This window comes from Hemitrygon akajei, chromosome 28 (genome assembly GCF_048418815.1).
Source record: "Hemitrygon akajei chromosome 28, sHemAka1.3, whole genome shotgun sequence".
NCBI lineage: Eukaryota > Metazoa > Chordata > Chondrichthyes > Myliobatiformes > Dasyatidae > Hemitrygon > Hemitrygon akajei.
The window spans coordinates 40,515,904-40,530,985 of NC_133151.1; the positions used below are offsets into that span (position 1 = coordinate 40,515,904).

The following is a 15,082-nucleotide window of genomic DNA, read 5'->3' on the forward strand; positions in this document are numbered from 1 at the left end:
CCCTCTCTCTCCCTCACCCTCACTCAAGTCGGAGTGGTTCAGATCCCTGCACTCTCGCTGTCTGAGGGCCGTGGGAGGTGTCTGGCTGAACGCCCAAGTTCACACTGATTCAGTTATGGTTATTATGTGTTTGTTGAGGATGAATCTGCAAGAAAATGAATCTCAGGATTGTATATGGTGACGTGCATGTACTTTGAACATCGTATCGATCTTGCATCATTTCCAGATTAATTATGAACGAGTCCGCACATAATACTGAGTGTGGTCGAACTAACATCTTGTACAGTTGCAACACAACGTCCCACTCTCCTGTTTGGATTTCACAGCTCCATGGACAACAGGCCTGGCTTCTAATCATATTGCTGGCTCTTTGCAGGCTTCGAAGAAAGATCGTGTAACAGAATTCAGACATTCTGCCCAGCGAGCCTCCTCTGCCTATCGATTACGGCTGATTTATTATCCTTCTCAACCCCATTCCCGTCTTCTCCCCATAAACTTTCACACCATGACTACTCAAGAACCTATCAACCTCCATTTTAAATATACTTAGTCTCTCAGCCTCCACAATCATCTGCGGCCATGAATTCCACAAATTCACCACCCTCTGGCTAAAGAAATTCCTCATCTCTGTTCATACATTCTGAGGCTGTGTGTGCCCTCCCACAACTAGAAACCTAGACTCCCCCACTTTAGGAAACATCCTCTCCGCATCCACTCTATCTGCGTCCTCTGATCCTAGACTCCCCCACTTTAGGAAACATCCTCTCCACATCCACTCTATCTGTGTCCTCTGATCCTAGACTCCCCCACTATAGGAAACATCCTCTCCACATCCACTCTATCTGTGTCCTCTGGTCCTAGACTCCCCCACTATAGGAAACATCCTCTCCTCTCCACATCCACTCTATCTGTGTCCTCTGGTCCTAGACTCCCCCACTATAGGAAACATCCTCTCCTCTCCACATCCACTCTATCTGTGCCTTTGAATAGTCAATCAGTTTGAATGTGATCCCCCGTTTTTTCCAAATACCCATAAATACAGGCCAGAGGAATCAGATGCCCCTCAGACAGTAACCCTACCATTCTCTTTAATCTTCTCTGGATGCTCTCCAATGCCGACAAGGGCAGGAGGGTATTTCCCAGGACTCACCTGTTGTAGATGTTCTCATAGAATTCCTTACTGGGAAGCAGCAGGTGCAGGGCGGGCAGGGTCAGCTCCAGGATGTACTGGGAAGAGGCCAGCGTCTGAGACTGGAATTCTGCCATCTCCTCCGGCTCTCCCGGGATCACCATCTGTCAATCAAAGCCAGCAGCCATTAGAGCTTGCCATCCTCGTAGCGATGGGGTGAGGAATGATTCCCACTGGAACGGTGGGGTGATGGATGCAGCGCGAGTGTGTGTCGCCATTCTGTGCCGTGTCGTACGACATCGCCATTCTGTCGTTATGACATGGGTGATCATGGTCTCAGGGCAGGAAATGGTGATATTTGCACACTTTAATTGCTTTGAACCTGGAGTGCCAGGGTCTGAGTGGTATCCACATCAGGCTGTGTGTGGGAGACGCTGATGGGTTCGTTTATAACGTGTCATGTTTCAAAGGTACATTTAAAGTCAGAGAAATGTATACAATATACATCCTGAAATTCTTTTTCTTTGCAAACATCCACGAAAACAGAGGAGTGTCTCATAGAATGAATGACAGTGAAATGTTAGAATCCCAAAGCCCCCCACCCGCGCATCGGCCCACGTGAATGTTGTTATGATGTGGGTGATCGTGGTCTTTCCATCACCGTGACTGTTCTTGGCAAATTTCTCTACACAAGTGGTTTACCGTCGCCTTCTTCTAGGCAGTGTCTTTACAAGATGGGTGACCCCAGCCATTATCAATACTCGTCAGAGACTGTCTGTCTGGCGTCAGTGGTCACATAACCAGGATTTGTGATCTGCACCGACTGCTCATACGACTGTCTACCACCTGCTCCCACGGGTTCACGTCACCCTGATCGGGGGCTAAGCAGGAGCTACACCTTGCCCAAGGGTGACCTGCAGGCCAGCGGAGGGAGGAGCCCCTCACACCTCCTTTGTACCTGCACCCTGGCAGCTGCATGACCTCTGCTGAAACCAAAACAAAATCTATCATCCCACAGCAGAGACACATGCCTTTTCGCTCACCGTCAGCTTGCTGACCAATTTGTCTGTCTGAACACCTCTTAAACTTGATAACTACATCTGATTTTGCCACATTCCAGATGTGAAAACTGAATACTTTTCAATACAGGTTGAGAACCCTTTCCCCAAAATTCCGAAATCCGAAAACATCCGACAGGACGTCACATATGGAAACCAGCACAAGGCTCTGGGAAGGTTCCCAGGGGAGTGCAGGTCTCTGGGCACCACAGACAGTTCTGAGAAGTGACCTCACATACGCAATGAACCGAACTTAATGAAAACACTGCATAAAGCGATAAACTGAAGATCTCAATTCTGTACTGAAAGAGTGGATTTATCATCAGAGTGAACGTAAGCTGTTTAACGGATAGAGTGGATGTGGAGAGGATGTTTCCTATAGTGGGGGAGTCTAGGACCAGAGGACACAGATAGAGTGGATGTGGAGAGTATGTTTCCAGTAGTGGGGGAGTCTAGGACCAGAGGACACAGATAGAGTGGATGTGGAGAGGATGTTTCCTATAGTGGGGGAGTCTAGGACCAGAGGACACAGATAGAGTGGATGTGGAGAGGATGTTTCCTATAGCGGGGGAGTCTAGGACCAGAGGACACAGATAGAGTGGATGTGGAGAGTATGTTTCCAGTAGTGGGGGAGTCTAGGACCAGAGGACACAGATAGAGTGGATGTGGAGCGGATGTTTCCTGTAGTGGGGGAGTCTAGGACCAGAGGGCACAGATAGAGTGGATGCGGAGAGGATGTTTCCTATAGTGGGGGAGTCTAGGACCAGAGGACATAGATACAGTGGACGTGGAGAGGATGTTTCCTATAGTGGGGGAGTCTAGGACTAGAGGACACAGATAGAGTGGATGTGGAGAGGATGTTTCCTATAGTGGGGGAGTCTAGGACCAGAGTACACAGATAGAGTGGATGTGGAGAGGATGTTTCCTATAGTGGGGGAGTCTAGGACCAGAGTACACAGATAGAGTGGATGTGGAGAGGATGTTACCTATAGTGGAGGAGTCTAGGACCAGAGGACACAGATAGAGTGGATGTGGAGAGGATGTTTCCTATAGTGGGAGAGTCTAGGACCAGAGGACACAGATAGAGTGGATGTGGGGAGGATGTTTCCTACAGTGGGGGAGTCTAGGACCAGAGGACACAGATAGAGTGGATGTGGAGAGGATGTTTCCTATAGTGGGGGAGTCTGGGTCACAGTCTCAGAATAGAAGGATCTCACTTTAAAAGTTGAGGAGGAGTTTCTCGAGTCAGAGGGTGGGTAATTGTGGAATTTATTGCTACAACTGGCTGTGGAGGCCGAGTCATTGGTATATTTGATGCTGTGATGATAGGTTCTGCTTTAATAAAGGTGCCAAGGCAGGAGAACAGGGTTGAGAGGGATATTAAATCCTCGATGGAATGGTGGAGCAGACTCAATGAGCCAAATGGCCTACCGGCCCCACTGGCGTCACTCATCACTGACACCGAGCGGGTCAGTGGGATCCGTGAAAAGGAAACAGGAGTTTCACTGCTCAGGTCAAAAAGCCTTTGTCTCTGCTGCCTGAACGCTGCGGCTGGCTGCACAGTTCATGTATCTGAGTTGTTGTTTTACGGTTTTCCGTTGCAGGTGGCTGGTTTATGGGATGGCAAGATCAAGTTCAACATCAGCCTCAAAAGTAACAGCGCCAGCTCACTGCCTTGGATCGAGCTCACAGGAAAAGGCTTTTCAGCCCATCTGCTCCATGCTGACCCCAGCTGGTCCCATCTGCCTGCGCTTGGCCCATGTCCCTCTCAAGCAGGGCTTCCCAATGCATGGACCATTAAGCAAGACCACAGATTGGGAACCCCTGCTCAAGAGTGTCCTTTGCTGTCTTTTAAACACCCACCCGAACCAGTTCCTCTGGCAACTCAGTCCATATAGCCAGTGGCCTCTGTGCAGATGGAAGTGTTCTCAGCCCCCTTTCAGTGTTCCCGCTCTTCTCCTCTACCCCACGGGAAAACTCACCACTCACCCTAACTGTGCCCTTCCCTCAGCCTCCTTCACTCCAGGGAAAACAGCTCCAGCCTATCCAGTCGGCTATTAAATCTTACGGCATCAAAATTATCTGATGAACGTGTCACCAAACACTCCCGCAAGCTTCTACAGATGTACTGTGGAGAGCATTCTGACAGGCTGCATCTCTGAGGGGTCGGGGAGGGCCAAACTGCACAGGATCGAAAGAAGCTGCCCAGTCAGCTTCATCGTGGGCAGTAACCTTCCCAGCATCCAGACACCTCAAACAGGCAGCATCCATCACCCTGGACATGCCCTCTTCTCAGTGCTACCATCAGGGAGGAGGTACAGGAGCCTGAAGACACACACTCAGCGATTCAGGAACAGCTTCTTCCCCTCTGCCATCAGGGAGGGGGTACAGGAGCCTGAAGACACACACTCAACGATTCAGGAACAGCTTCTCCCCCTCTGCCATCAGGGAGGAGGTACAGGAGCCTGAAGACACACACTCAACGATTCAGGAACGGCTTCTTCCCCTCTGCCATCAGGGAGGAGGTACAGGAGCCTGAAGACACACACTCAACGATTCAGGAACGGCTTCTTCCCCTCTGCCATCAGGGAGGAGGTACAGGAGCCTGAAGACACACACTCAACGATTCAGGAACAGCTTCTTCCCCTCTGCCATCAGGGAGGAAGTACAGGAGCCTGAAGACGCACACTCAACGATTCAGGAACGGCTTCTTCCCCTCTGCCATCAGGGAGGAGGTACAGGAGCCTGAAGACACACACTCAGCGTTTCAGGAACAGCTTCTTCCCCTCTGTCATCAGGGAGGGGGTACAGGAGCCTGAAGACACACACTCAGCGTTTCAGGAACAGCTTCATCCCCTCTGCCATCAGGGAGGGGGTACAGGAGCCTGAAGACACACACTCAACGATTCAGGAACAGCTTCTTCCCCTCTGCCATCAGGGAGGAGGTACAGGAGCCTGAAGGCACACACTCAACGATTCAGGAACAGCTTCTTCCCCTCTGCCATCAGGGAGGGGGTACAGGAGCCTGAAGACACACACTCAACGATTCAGGAACAGCTTCTTCCCCTCTGCCATCAGGGAGGAGGTACAGGAGCCTGAAGACACACACTCAGTGATTCAGGAACAGCTTCTTCTCCTCTGCTTTCAGATTTCTGAATGGTCATTGAACCCATGAACACCACCTCACTACTTTTTTTCTCTCTTTTTGCACTACTTAAATTTTCTTCTTGTATACATACTTACTGTGATGCATAGCTTTTACTGTTAAGTACTGCAACATTCTGCTCCTGCAAAACAAGTTTTATGACGTCTGTCAGCGACACTAAAGCTGATTCTGGTTCTGAGTGACAAAGGCCCCCTGGGGCAACCCCAGTCTGACACTCTGATGGCTTGGCATTGCCTCCAGCGTCCGGGCACGCTCGGGATCAGCACCTGCAACGTGGACTGGTCTGTGCATTCTGCTGAAGCTCATCAGCATTTGTCTCCTGCCCACATTCACAGAAATAGTGTGCCCAGTCATCAACAGCAGCGACATCCACTAGTCCGGAAGATGGCCAGGCCAGTGCCACTAAGTTCTGAGTTACTGGATTTACAGCACGTTCCTCCAGATAAACAGACCTGCTGGTGAGGTCTCTACCTCCTCCGTTATTGTCCCATCCTCATTTCTTTCTGCACCACACACTTCTCTTGTGCTCCTCACGGTATTTATAGGAACACAAACTAAAAGCTGGAGGAATTCAATTGGTCAGGCAGCATCTCAGGAGAGGAATACACGGCCGACATCTTGGGCCAAGACCTTTCACTAGGGCTGGTCAGGAGATTCTCAGCCCGAAATGTCGACTGTCTGCCTGACCCGCTGAGTCCCTCCTGCTTTGTGTGTGTTGCTCTGGATTTCCAGCACCTACAGAATTACCACACACACACGGTTCACAATGTGAGCTTCACCAGAGCGAGGAATTTCATCGGGCCCTGACAATAACCTGACCTGAATCTCAGCTGGACAGGAAACCAGGGCATAGTAACTTGAGTCTCACACACCAAGGACGGGCGATTTGGGCGGAGGGGCTGCACAACTGCAGCTGGAGCAACGAAAACTCAGAGACAGGGATTGAATTATATGTGCGTCAGGCTCCCAACACCCGCACACATCAGAGTACCAGGCGCAGGGATCAGACACGTGCAGCCCTACAGCTCTCTGGTAATCAACTTGGAGACTCAAACACTGCAAGCAGAGCACTGACGTCAGGAAGCCTGGACTCTCCCAGTAAAACTCCGCTAATCTGGCTCACTTTACACGTGTCAAGAGGGCAAATTTCCCAGACTCCTCATCATCATTATCTGCCGGATCATGTGACATCATCACTATGCGCCATGTCATGTGACATAGGTGGTCATGGCCTCATGTCCATGATTCATCTTGGCAAATTCTTCCACAGAAGTGCTTTGCAACTGCCACCTTCCGGGCCGTGTCTTTACAAGACGGGTGACCCCAGCCGTTATCAATACCCTTCAGAGATTGTCTGCCTGGCGTCAGTGGTCACATAACCAGGACTTGTGATCTGCACCGGCTGCTCGTACGACCGTCCACCACCTGCTCCCACGGGTTCACCTCACCCTGATCGGGGGGGGGGTAGGCAGGTGATACTTCTTACCTAAGGGAGACCTGCAGGATAGTGGAGGGAAGAAGCACCTGACATCTCCTTTGGTGGGTGGCAGGGTGAGATTTACAGACAGACAACATGAGGTGACGTGACCGGTCTGGGGTGAGATTTACAGACAGACAATGTGAGGTGACGGGACCGGTCTGGGGTGATATTTACAGACAGACAATGTGAGGTGACGTGACCAGTCTGGGGTGAGATTTACAGACAGACAACGTGAGGTGACGTGACCGGTCTGGGGTGAGATTTACAGACAGACAACGTGAGGTGACGTGACCGGTCTAGGGTGAGATTTACAGAGAGACAACGTGAGGTGACGTGACCAGTCTGGGGTGATATTTACAGACAGACAACGTGAGGTGACGTGACCGGTCTGGAGTGAGATTTACAGAGAGACAACGTGAGGTGACGTGACCAGTCTGGGGTGATATTTACAGACAGACAATGTGAGGTGACGTGACCAGTCTGGGGTGAGATTTACAGACAGACAACGTGAGGTGACGTGACCGGTCTGGGGTGAGATTTACAGACAGACAACGTGAGGTGACGTGACCGGTCTAGGGTGAGATTTACAGAGAGACAACGTGAGGTGACGTGACCAGTCTGGGGTGATATTTACAGACAGACAACGTGAGGTGACGTGACCGGTCTGGAGTGAGATTTACAGAGAGACAACGTGAGGTGACGTGACCAGTCTGGGGTGATATTTACAGACAGACAATGTGAGGTGACGTGACCAGTCTGGGGTGAGATTTACAGACAGACAACGTGAGGTGACGTGACCGGTCTGGGGTGAGATTTACAGACAGACAACGTGAGGTGACGTGACCGGTCTGGGGTGAGATTTACAGAGAGACAACGTGAGGTGACGTGACCAGTCTGGGGTGATATTTACAGACAGACAATGTGAGGTGACGTGACCGGTCTGGGGTGAGATTTACAGACAGACAACATGAGGTGACGTGACCGGTCTGTGGTGAGATTTACAGACAGACAACGTGAGGTGATGTGACTGGTCTGTGGTGAGATTTACAGACAACGTGAGGTGACGTGACCGGTCTGGGGTGAGATTTACAGACAGACAACATGAGGTGACGTGACCGGTCTGTGGTGAGATTTACAGACAGACAACGTGAGGTGACGTGACTGGTCTGTGGTGAGATTTACAGACAACGTGAGGTGACGTGACCGGTCTGGGGTGACATTTACAGACAGACAACTTGAGGTGATGTGACCGGTCTGGGGTGAGATTTACAGACAGACAACGTGAGGTGACGTTACCGGTCTGGGGTGAGATTTACAGACAGACAACGTGAGGTGACGTGACCGATCTGGGGTGAGATTTACAGACAGACAACGTGAGGTGACGTGACCGGTCTGGGGTGAGATTTACAGACAACGTGAGGTGACGTGACCGGTCTGGGGTGAGATTTACAGACAACGTGAGGTGACGTGACCTGTCTGTAGTGAGATTTACAGACAGACAACGTGAGGTGACGTGACCGGTCTGGGGTGAGATTTACAGACAACGTGAGGTGACGTGACCGGTCTGGGGTGAGATTTACAGACAGACAATGTGAGGTGACGTGACCGGTCTGGGGTGAGATTTACAGACAGACAGCATGAGGTGAGGTGACGTGGCCGGTCTGGGTGAGATTTACAGACAGACAATGTGAGGTGACGTGACCGGTCTGGGGTGAGATTTACAGACAGACAGCATGAGGTGAGGTGACGTGACCGGTCTGGGTGAGATTTACAGACAGACAATGTGAGCCAGTGACGTGGCCAATCTGGAACGAGAGCTCACCTCCTCTGTTTCGTACATGGTGCGCTTGGACGAGAACGGAGAGGGTTCGGGCTGCTTCAACTCACAGGGACTTTCCACGGTAGAGAGGTCGATGTCCTCTGTCTTCTCCATGAGCAGATCCCACTGGGTGCCGCTGTAGTCCGGGTTTACCGTTAGTACTATCCTGCCCCATTGGGAGAAGGACAACACTCAGAGATGACAACACTTACATTGCAACAACTAACTGTCTTCACCACAAACGTTTACGTGTATCAGGAATTTTCTGCCCTGTGTTTGCACAACATGCAACACAAGAAAACATTCAATGATCAGAAAGAATAAGGAATTCTATTAAAAATAAACTTCCACTTTAAAGTTATTTACAATGTTAACACCTTAACGTAAAGTGGTTTAAAGTATTTACAGTGCAGTGTAGTGACTGGAGGGTTATAGACCAAGTGGAGTGGGCAGGGGACTGGAATGGTGGAACAGATTAATTGAAGATTGCAGATGGCATGATATTTTTTTGTATTAATAGTCCGGGACACACAGAGGTCTACGGTAATGGTCGAGTGACTTGACACTTCACTGTGGGTTTCGCATATTGTGAGAGAATGCAGCACAGTAAAGGCAGGTGTGAGGATGGACTGTACGGTGACAGAGTAGAATTACACCGTCCCGATACGCCATGGCGGTCGGTCTTTCCACCTGGAGGTGAAGGGGGTCCCCACTGGAAGTCCCTTTACGAGGGGGTCCTTCCCATGCATCTTGGGGATCTGGGGTAGACACTGCTGCATAGAACGGTGCCCTGCAATAAATTCTGTAGTTTGTACATGGATCTCCTACCCGCATGCCACTTCTGTGGGCTGGAGGAGACCGTGTACCACATGTACCTGGAGCGTGTGAGGCTTCAGCCCCTTTTTGTGTATCTGCATGGGCTGCTTCTCACCTTCTGGTTGCATTTCAGCCCCACCCTAATTATATAGGGTCATCCAGTAAGGAGGGGGGCGTGGAGGGATGAGAATGTCCTTGTCAACTTGCTCCTGGGACTGGTGAAATCAGCCATCCATGGGTCTTGGTAATGGGTGGCAGGAGAATCTGCCCGGGTAAATATTGAGAAGGAACAGATGCTGTCTATGGTGACCACGGAGGAGGTCGGGGACCGTTGTGCTCCGCCGGGGGGGGGGGAGTTATTGTCGTCATTGCCAGAGATGGTAACATTTTAGTTTAATGTGTATTGTCTATTTGTCGTATCGTCATTGTGTCAGTCACTGGTTTGTATACGTAGCACTGAATTTGTAATAAAGATACTTCTTCACGTGCATATGGTAAATAGTCTCTTTCCAGCCCACAGAAGCGGCAGGCAGCTGAGAGATCTATGTACCCTGTTCCGTCCAGGCTGCACGGCCACACCAAAGCCTTTGTTGCCCTTCAGCTGGAAGGTTCTTTTATATGTTAGTATAATTTTCAAGTAATGTTAATATAATTTTGAAATACATGTTAAAATAATTGTGAAGTACACTGTAATTATGTATTAATGAATATAATCCATAAATTTTCTCAAGAATAAACATACTACAACCTTTGATTTGAAATATTTTGGAGTTTCAGCTTGTTTACATTGTCGGTGTTCCAGTTACAAATTGAAACAACAAACACAGGTAGCTCATTGTCCCTTCCGGTTGTTTTGACTGCTGACAGTGTTTGTAGTTGTGAGCTGTGGTTTGTGTTTGTTTGGCGTGCATATTACAAAATAAAACACCGGAAGTGCTGAAGCAACAAACACAAAATTCTGGAGGAACTCAGGTCCGGCAGCGTCTGTGGTAAAGGTCGACTTTTCAGGCCGGGACCCTTCGTTAGGAGGGAAAGGCGACCCCTGAATTAAAAGGTGGGGGCAAGGCAAAAGAGGCTTGCTGGAAGGTGATAGGTGAAAGGTCAAGGGCGGCAGAAGGGAAAAAAGTCTGTTCAGAGGAGAGAAAGGGACCGGGGAGTAATAAATAGGTGAGAAGTGGAGATTAGAGGAGGTGCTAATATTCAAGCCATTGGGTCAGACAGAAGATAAGGTGTTGCTCCTCCACCCTGAGAGTGGCCTCATCCTGGCACAGGAGACGGCCATGGATCAACACGTCGGAACGGGAATGGGAATCAAGAGGTTTTCCACAGGGAGGTCCCGCTGGCGGATGCCGCGGAAGTGCTGCTCAGTTTTCAGGTCAGCTTGGGAGGGTACACTGTCCGTGTGCACCCGTTACAAAGCGAAGCTCACTCCACACAGACCGACTGCACCATGCTGCTGCTCAGCAATTCACGCGAGACCTTGCTCACTCACTTGGGGGTTGTGGATTTTGTACCGGGTACTTTATCACTTGTTTTGTTGACTCGAATGCACGAAATGCCAGGCTTCAGCCCATCTTCGTAGACACCTGTCAAAACAGAGTCGGAGATTTACAACATTGCAGCAGCAAACGTCACCTGCAGTACCTTTACCGGCGGAACGGGGCGGACATTCTGTCCATCGTGTGCCGTGTCGTAAGACCGTGACGGTTCCTGGCAAATTCTACAGACGTGGTTTGCCATTGCTGCCTTCCGGGCAGTGTCTTTACAAGACGGGTGAGCCCAGGCACCATCAATACCCATCAGAGACTGTCTGCCTGGCGTCAATGGTCACTCATGATATATGACCAGGGCTTCACATGACCCTGATCTGGGGGGGAGGGGACTAAGCGGGTGCTACACCCTGCCCAAGGGAGCCAGCAGGCTAGGGGAGGGGAGGAGAACCTCTTATTTCCTTTGGTAGAGACATGTCTCCACTCCAGCACCCAATGACCTTCTGTACCTGTGTGAAACGCCCAATTCCATATCAATCCTGGCTCTGGAGCTACCCGTGTCCTTCATTAAAACAAAACGTACCCTAATTAAGGCAGCATTAACAGAATTGGATCACTCTTCCTTGCTGGTGATGCAAGGAGAGTCTTTGAGTATTTTTCAGGCAGGGGTGGGTAAGTCTGCTGCCTCACAGGAGCAGAGAGCTGCTTTCAACCCCGACCCCCGGTGCTGAGCGACCGCCCGGAGTGTGCGCCACAGGTTACTACCACCGTCCACTGCCTGAGGGTGAGCGGGGAGTCTGGGGATGTCGGGAGAATAAGGGATCTGTGAATGGACATGTAACCTTCAGCAGGTTACAAGAAATACTAGATAAAGTAGTCAAAAAAAGTGCCAAGAGAGGACTGAACAACTAATGCAAGGAGACCGAATGGACAGTTGTCACAAAGAAGAAAGAAAACCAGGAGCTGCAAACTCACCGTGGGCAACAAAAGTAAACATGAAAGTTCAATTACTTAGGGAGCAGGACCGTAGGGCTGATGTTGAAATTAGGAGAAGATGGGGATTACTGAATGCATGTTGGAGCGCTTGAGCAAGATATTAGCAGCCAGCATAGTTTGTCTGGGTAGGAAACTCGAGCATTGCGGTTCATTCCACACTAACACACGGAAGCGAATATTGTGGAGGGACAGAGTAAGAAATGAGGAAGACTCGCAGTCATTTCTATCACTGTGTTTGGGGAGGTGCTGATGCAAGACAACGGGAAGATGGGTCAAAGGAGCTGTTTCTGTACCGGACTCTGCTTTTCCATGATAAGTGCTGCGGAAAGCTGGAATATGATGACGTCATCAATCTGGAAAGAAGTACTGAGGAAAGAAAAGCCCAAACATCTTGCAGTGACGGCAGAAACTGATGGAAGAAACAGTCATGTTGGACAGTGAGGGGCATTCGTGCATGACAGCAAGCGATGGACAGGGAAAGACAGATGGAAGACTATGATTGCCCATGGGATACGACAAAGCGCAAAATGTTCACCAAAATGAAGTTACAAATGGCCAACATCAGTACAGTCCGTACGTGTCAGTGAGTGTTTGGGAGAGTAGAGGGATGGATTTGATGTCCGTTACAGACACGTGTCAGTGAGTGTTTGGGAGAGTAGAGGGATGGATTTGCTGTCCGTTACAGACACGTGTCAGTGAGTGTTTGGGAGAGTGATGGGATGGATTTGCTGTCCGTTACAGACACGTCTCAGTGAGTGTTTGGGACAGTAGAGTGATGGATTTGCTGTCCGTTACAGACACGTGTCAGTGAGTGTTTGGGACAGTAGAGGGATGGATTTGCTGTCCGTTACAGACACGTGTCAGTGAGTGTTTGGGAGAGGGATGGGATGGATTTGCTGTCCGTTACAGACACGTGTCAGTGAGTGTTTGGGAAGGTAGAACGATGGATTTGCTGTCCGTTACAGACACGTGTCAGTGAGTGTTTGGGACAGTAGAGGGATGGATTTGCTGTCCGTTACAGACACGTGTCAGTGAGTGTTTGGGAGAGGGATGGGATGGATTTGCTGTCCGTTACAGACACGTGTCAGTGAGTGTTTGGGAGAGTGATGGGATGGATTTGCTGTCCGTTACAGACACGTGTCAGTGAGTGTTTGGGACAGTAGAGTGATGGATTTGCTGTCCGTTACAGACACGTGTCAGTGAGTGTTTGGGAGAGTGATGGGATGGATTTGCTGTCCGTTACAGACACGTGTCAGTGAGGGTTTGGGACAGTAGAGGGATGGATTTGCTGTCCGTTACAGACACGTGTCAGTGAGTGTTTGGAACAGTAGAGTGATGGATTTGCTGTCCGTTACAGACACGTGTCAGTGAGTGTTTGGGAGAGTGATGGGATGGATTTGCTGTCCGTTACAGACACGTGTCAGTGAGGGTTTGGGACAGTAGAGGGATGGATTTGATGTCCGTTACAGACACGTGTCAGTAAGTGTTTGGGAAGGTAGAACGATGGATTTGCTGTCCGTTACAGACACGTGTCAGTGAGGGTTTGGGACAGTAGAGGGATGGATTTGCTGTCCGTTACAGACACGTGTCAGTGAGTGTTTGGGACAGTAGAGTGATGGATTTGCTGTCCGTTACAGACACGTGTCAGTGAGTGTTTGGGACAGTAGAGTGATGGATTTGCTGTCCGTTACAGACACGTGTCAGTGAGTGTTTGGGACAGTAGAGGGATGGATTTGCTGTCTGTTACAGACACGTGTCAGTGAGTGTTTGGGACAGTAGAGTGATGGATTTGCTGTCCGTTACAGACACGTGTCAGTGAGTGTTTGGGAGAGTAGAGGGATGGATCTGCTGACCGTTAGAGACACGTGTCAGTGAGAGTTTGGGAGAGTAGAGGGATGGATCTGCTGTCCGTTACAGATACGTGTCAGTGAGTGTTTGGGAGAGTAGAGGGATGGATCTGCTGTCCGTTAGAGACACGTGTCAGTGAGTGTTTGGGAGAGCAGAGTGATGGATTTGCTGTCTGTTACAGACACGTGTCAGTGAGTGTTTGGGACAGTAGAGTGATGGATTTGCTGTCCGTTACAGACACGTGTCAGTAAGTGTTTGGGACAGTAGAGTGATGGATTTGCTGTCCGTTACAGACACGTGTCAGTGAGTGTTTGGGACAGTAGAGTGATGGATTTGCTGTCCGTTACAGACACGTGTCAGTAAGTGTTTGGGACAGTAGAGTGATGGATTTGCTGTCCGTTACAGACACGTGTCAGTGAGTGTTTGGGACAGTAGAGTGATGGATTTGCTGTCTGTTACAGACACGTGTCAGTGAGTGTTTGGGAGAGTAGAGTGATGGATTTGCTGTCCGTTACAGACACGTGTCAGTGAGTGTTTGGGACAGTAGAGTGATGGATTTGCTGTCCGTTAGAGACACGTGTCAGTGAGTGTTTGGGAGAGTAGAGGGATGGATCTGCTGTCCGTTACAGATACGTGTCAGTGAGTGTTTGGGACAGTAGAGTGATGGATTTGCTGTCCGTTACAGATACGTGTCAGTGAGTGTTTGGGAGAGTGATGGATGAATTTGTTGTCTGTTACAGACACGTATCAGTGAGTGTTTGGGACAGTAGAGTGATGGATCTGTCCGTTACAGACATGTGCCAGTGAGTGTTTGGGACAGTAGAGTGATGGATTTCCTGTCCGTTACAGACACGTGTCAGTGAGTGTTTGGGACAGTAGAGTGATGGATTTCCTGTCCGTTACAGACACGTGTCAGTGAGTGTTTGGGAGAGTAGAGGGATGGATTTGCTGTCCGTTACAGATACGTGTCAGTGAGTGTTTGGGAGAGTAGAGTGATGGATTTGCTGTCCGTTACAGACACGTGTCAGTGAGTGTTTGGGAGAGTAGAGGGATGGATTTGCTGCCCGTTACAGACACGTGTCAGTGAGTGTTTGGGAGAGTAGAGTGATGGATTTGCTGTCCGTTACAGACACGTGTCAGTGAGTGTTTGGGAGAGTAGAGTGATGGATTTGCTGTCCGTTACAGACACGTGTCAGTGAGTGTTTGGGAGAGTAGAGGGATGGATTTGCTGTCCGTTACAGACACGTGTCAGTGAGTGTTTGGGACAGTAGAGTGATGGA

The 15,082-nt window shown here is 49.9% G+C and overlaps 1 protein-coding gene across 1 annotated transcript in view; it reads right to left on the minus strand.

Moving 5' to 3' along the window:
• LOC140717863 (autophagy-related protein 2 homolog A-like) overlaps positions 1–15,082 on the minus strand; it is a 319,916-nt gene that overhangs the window by 176,101 nt on the left and 128,733 nt on the right. Inside the window, 3 exon segments of the mRNA XM_073031584.1 lie at positions 1,151–1,293; positions 8,656–8,818; positions 10,961–11,054. Of these exon segments, the coding sequence (XP_072887685.1) occupies positions 1,151–1,293; positions 8,656–8,818; positions 10,961–11,054 (400 nt within the window).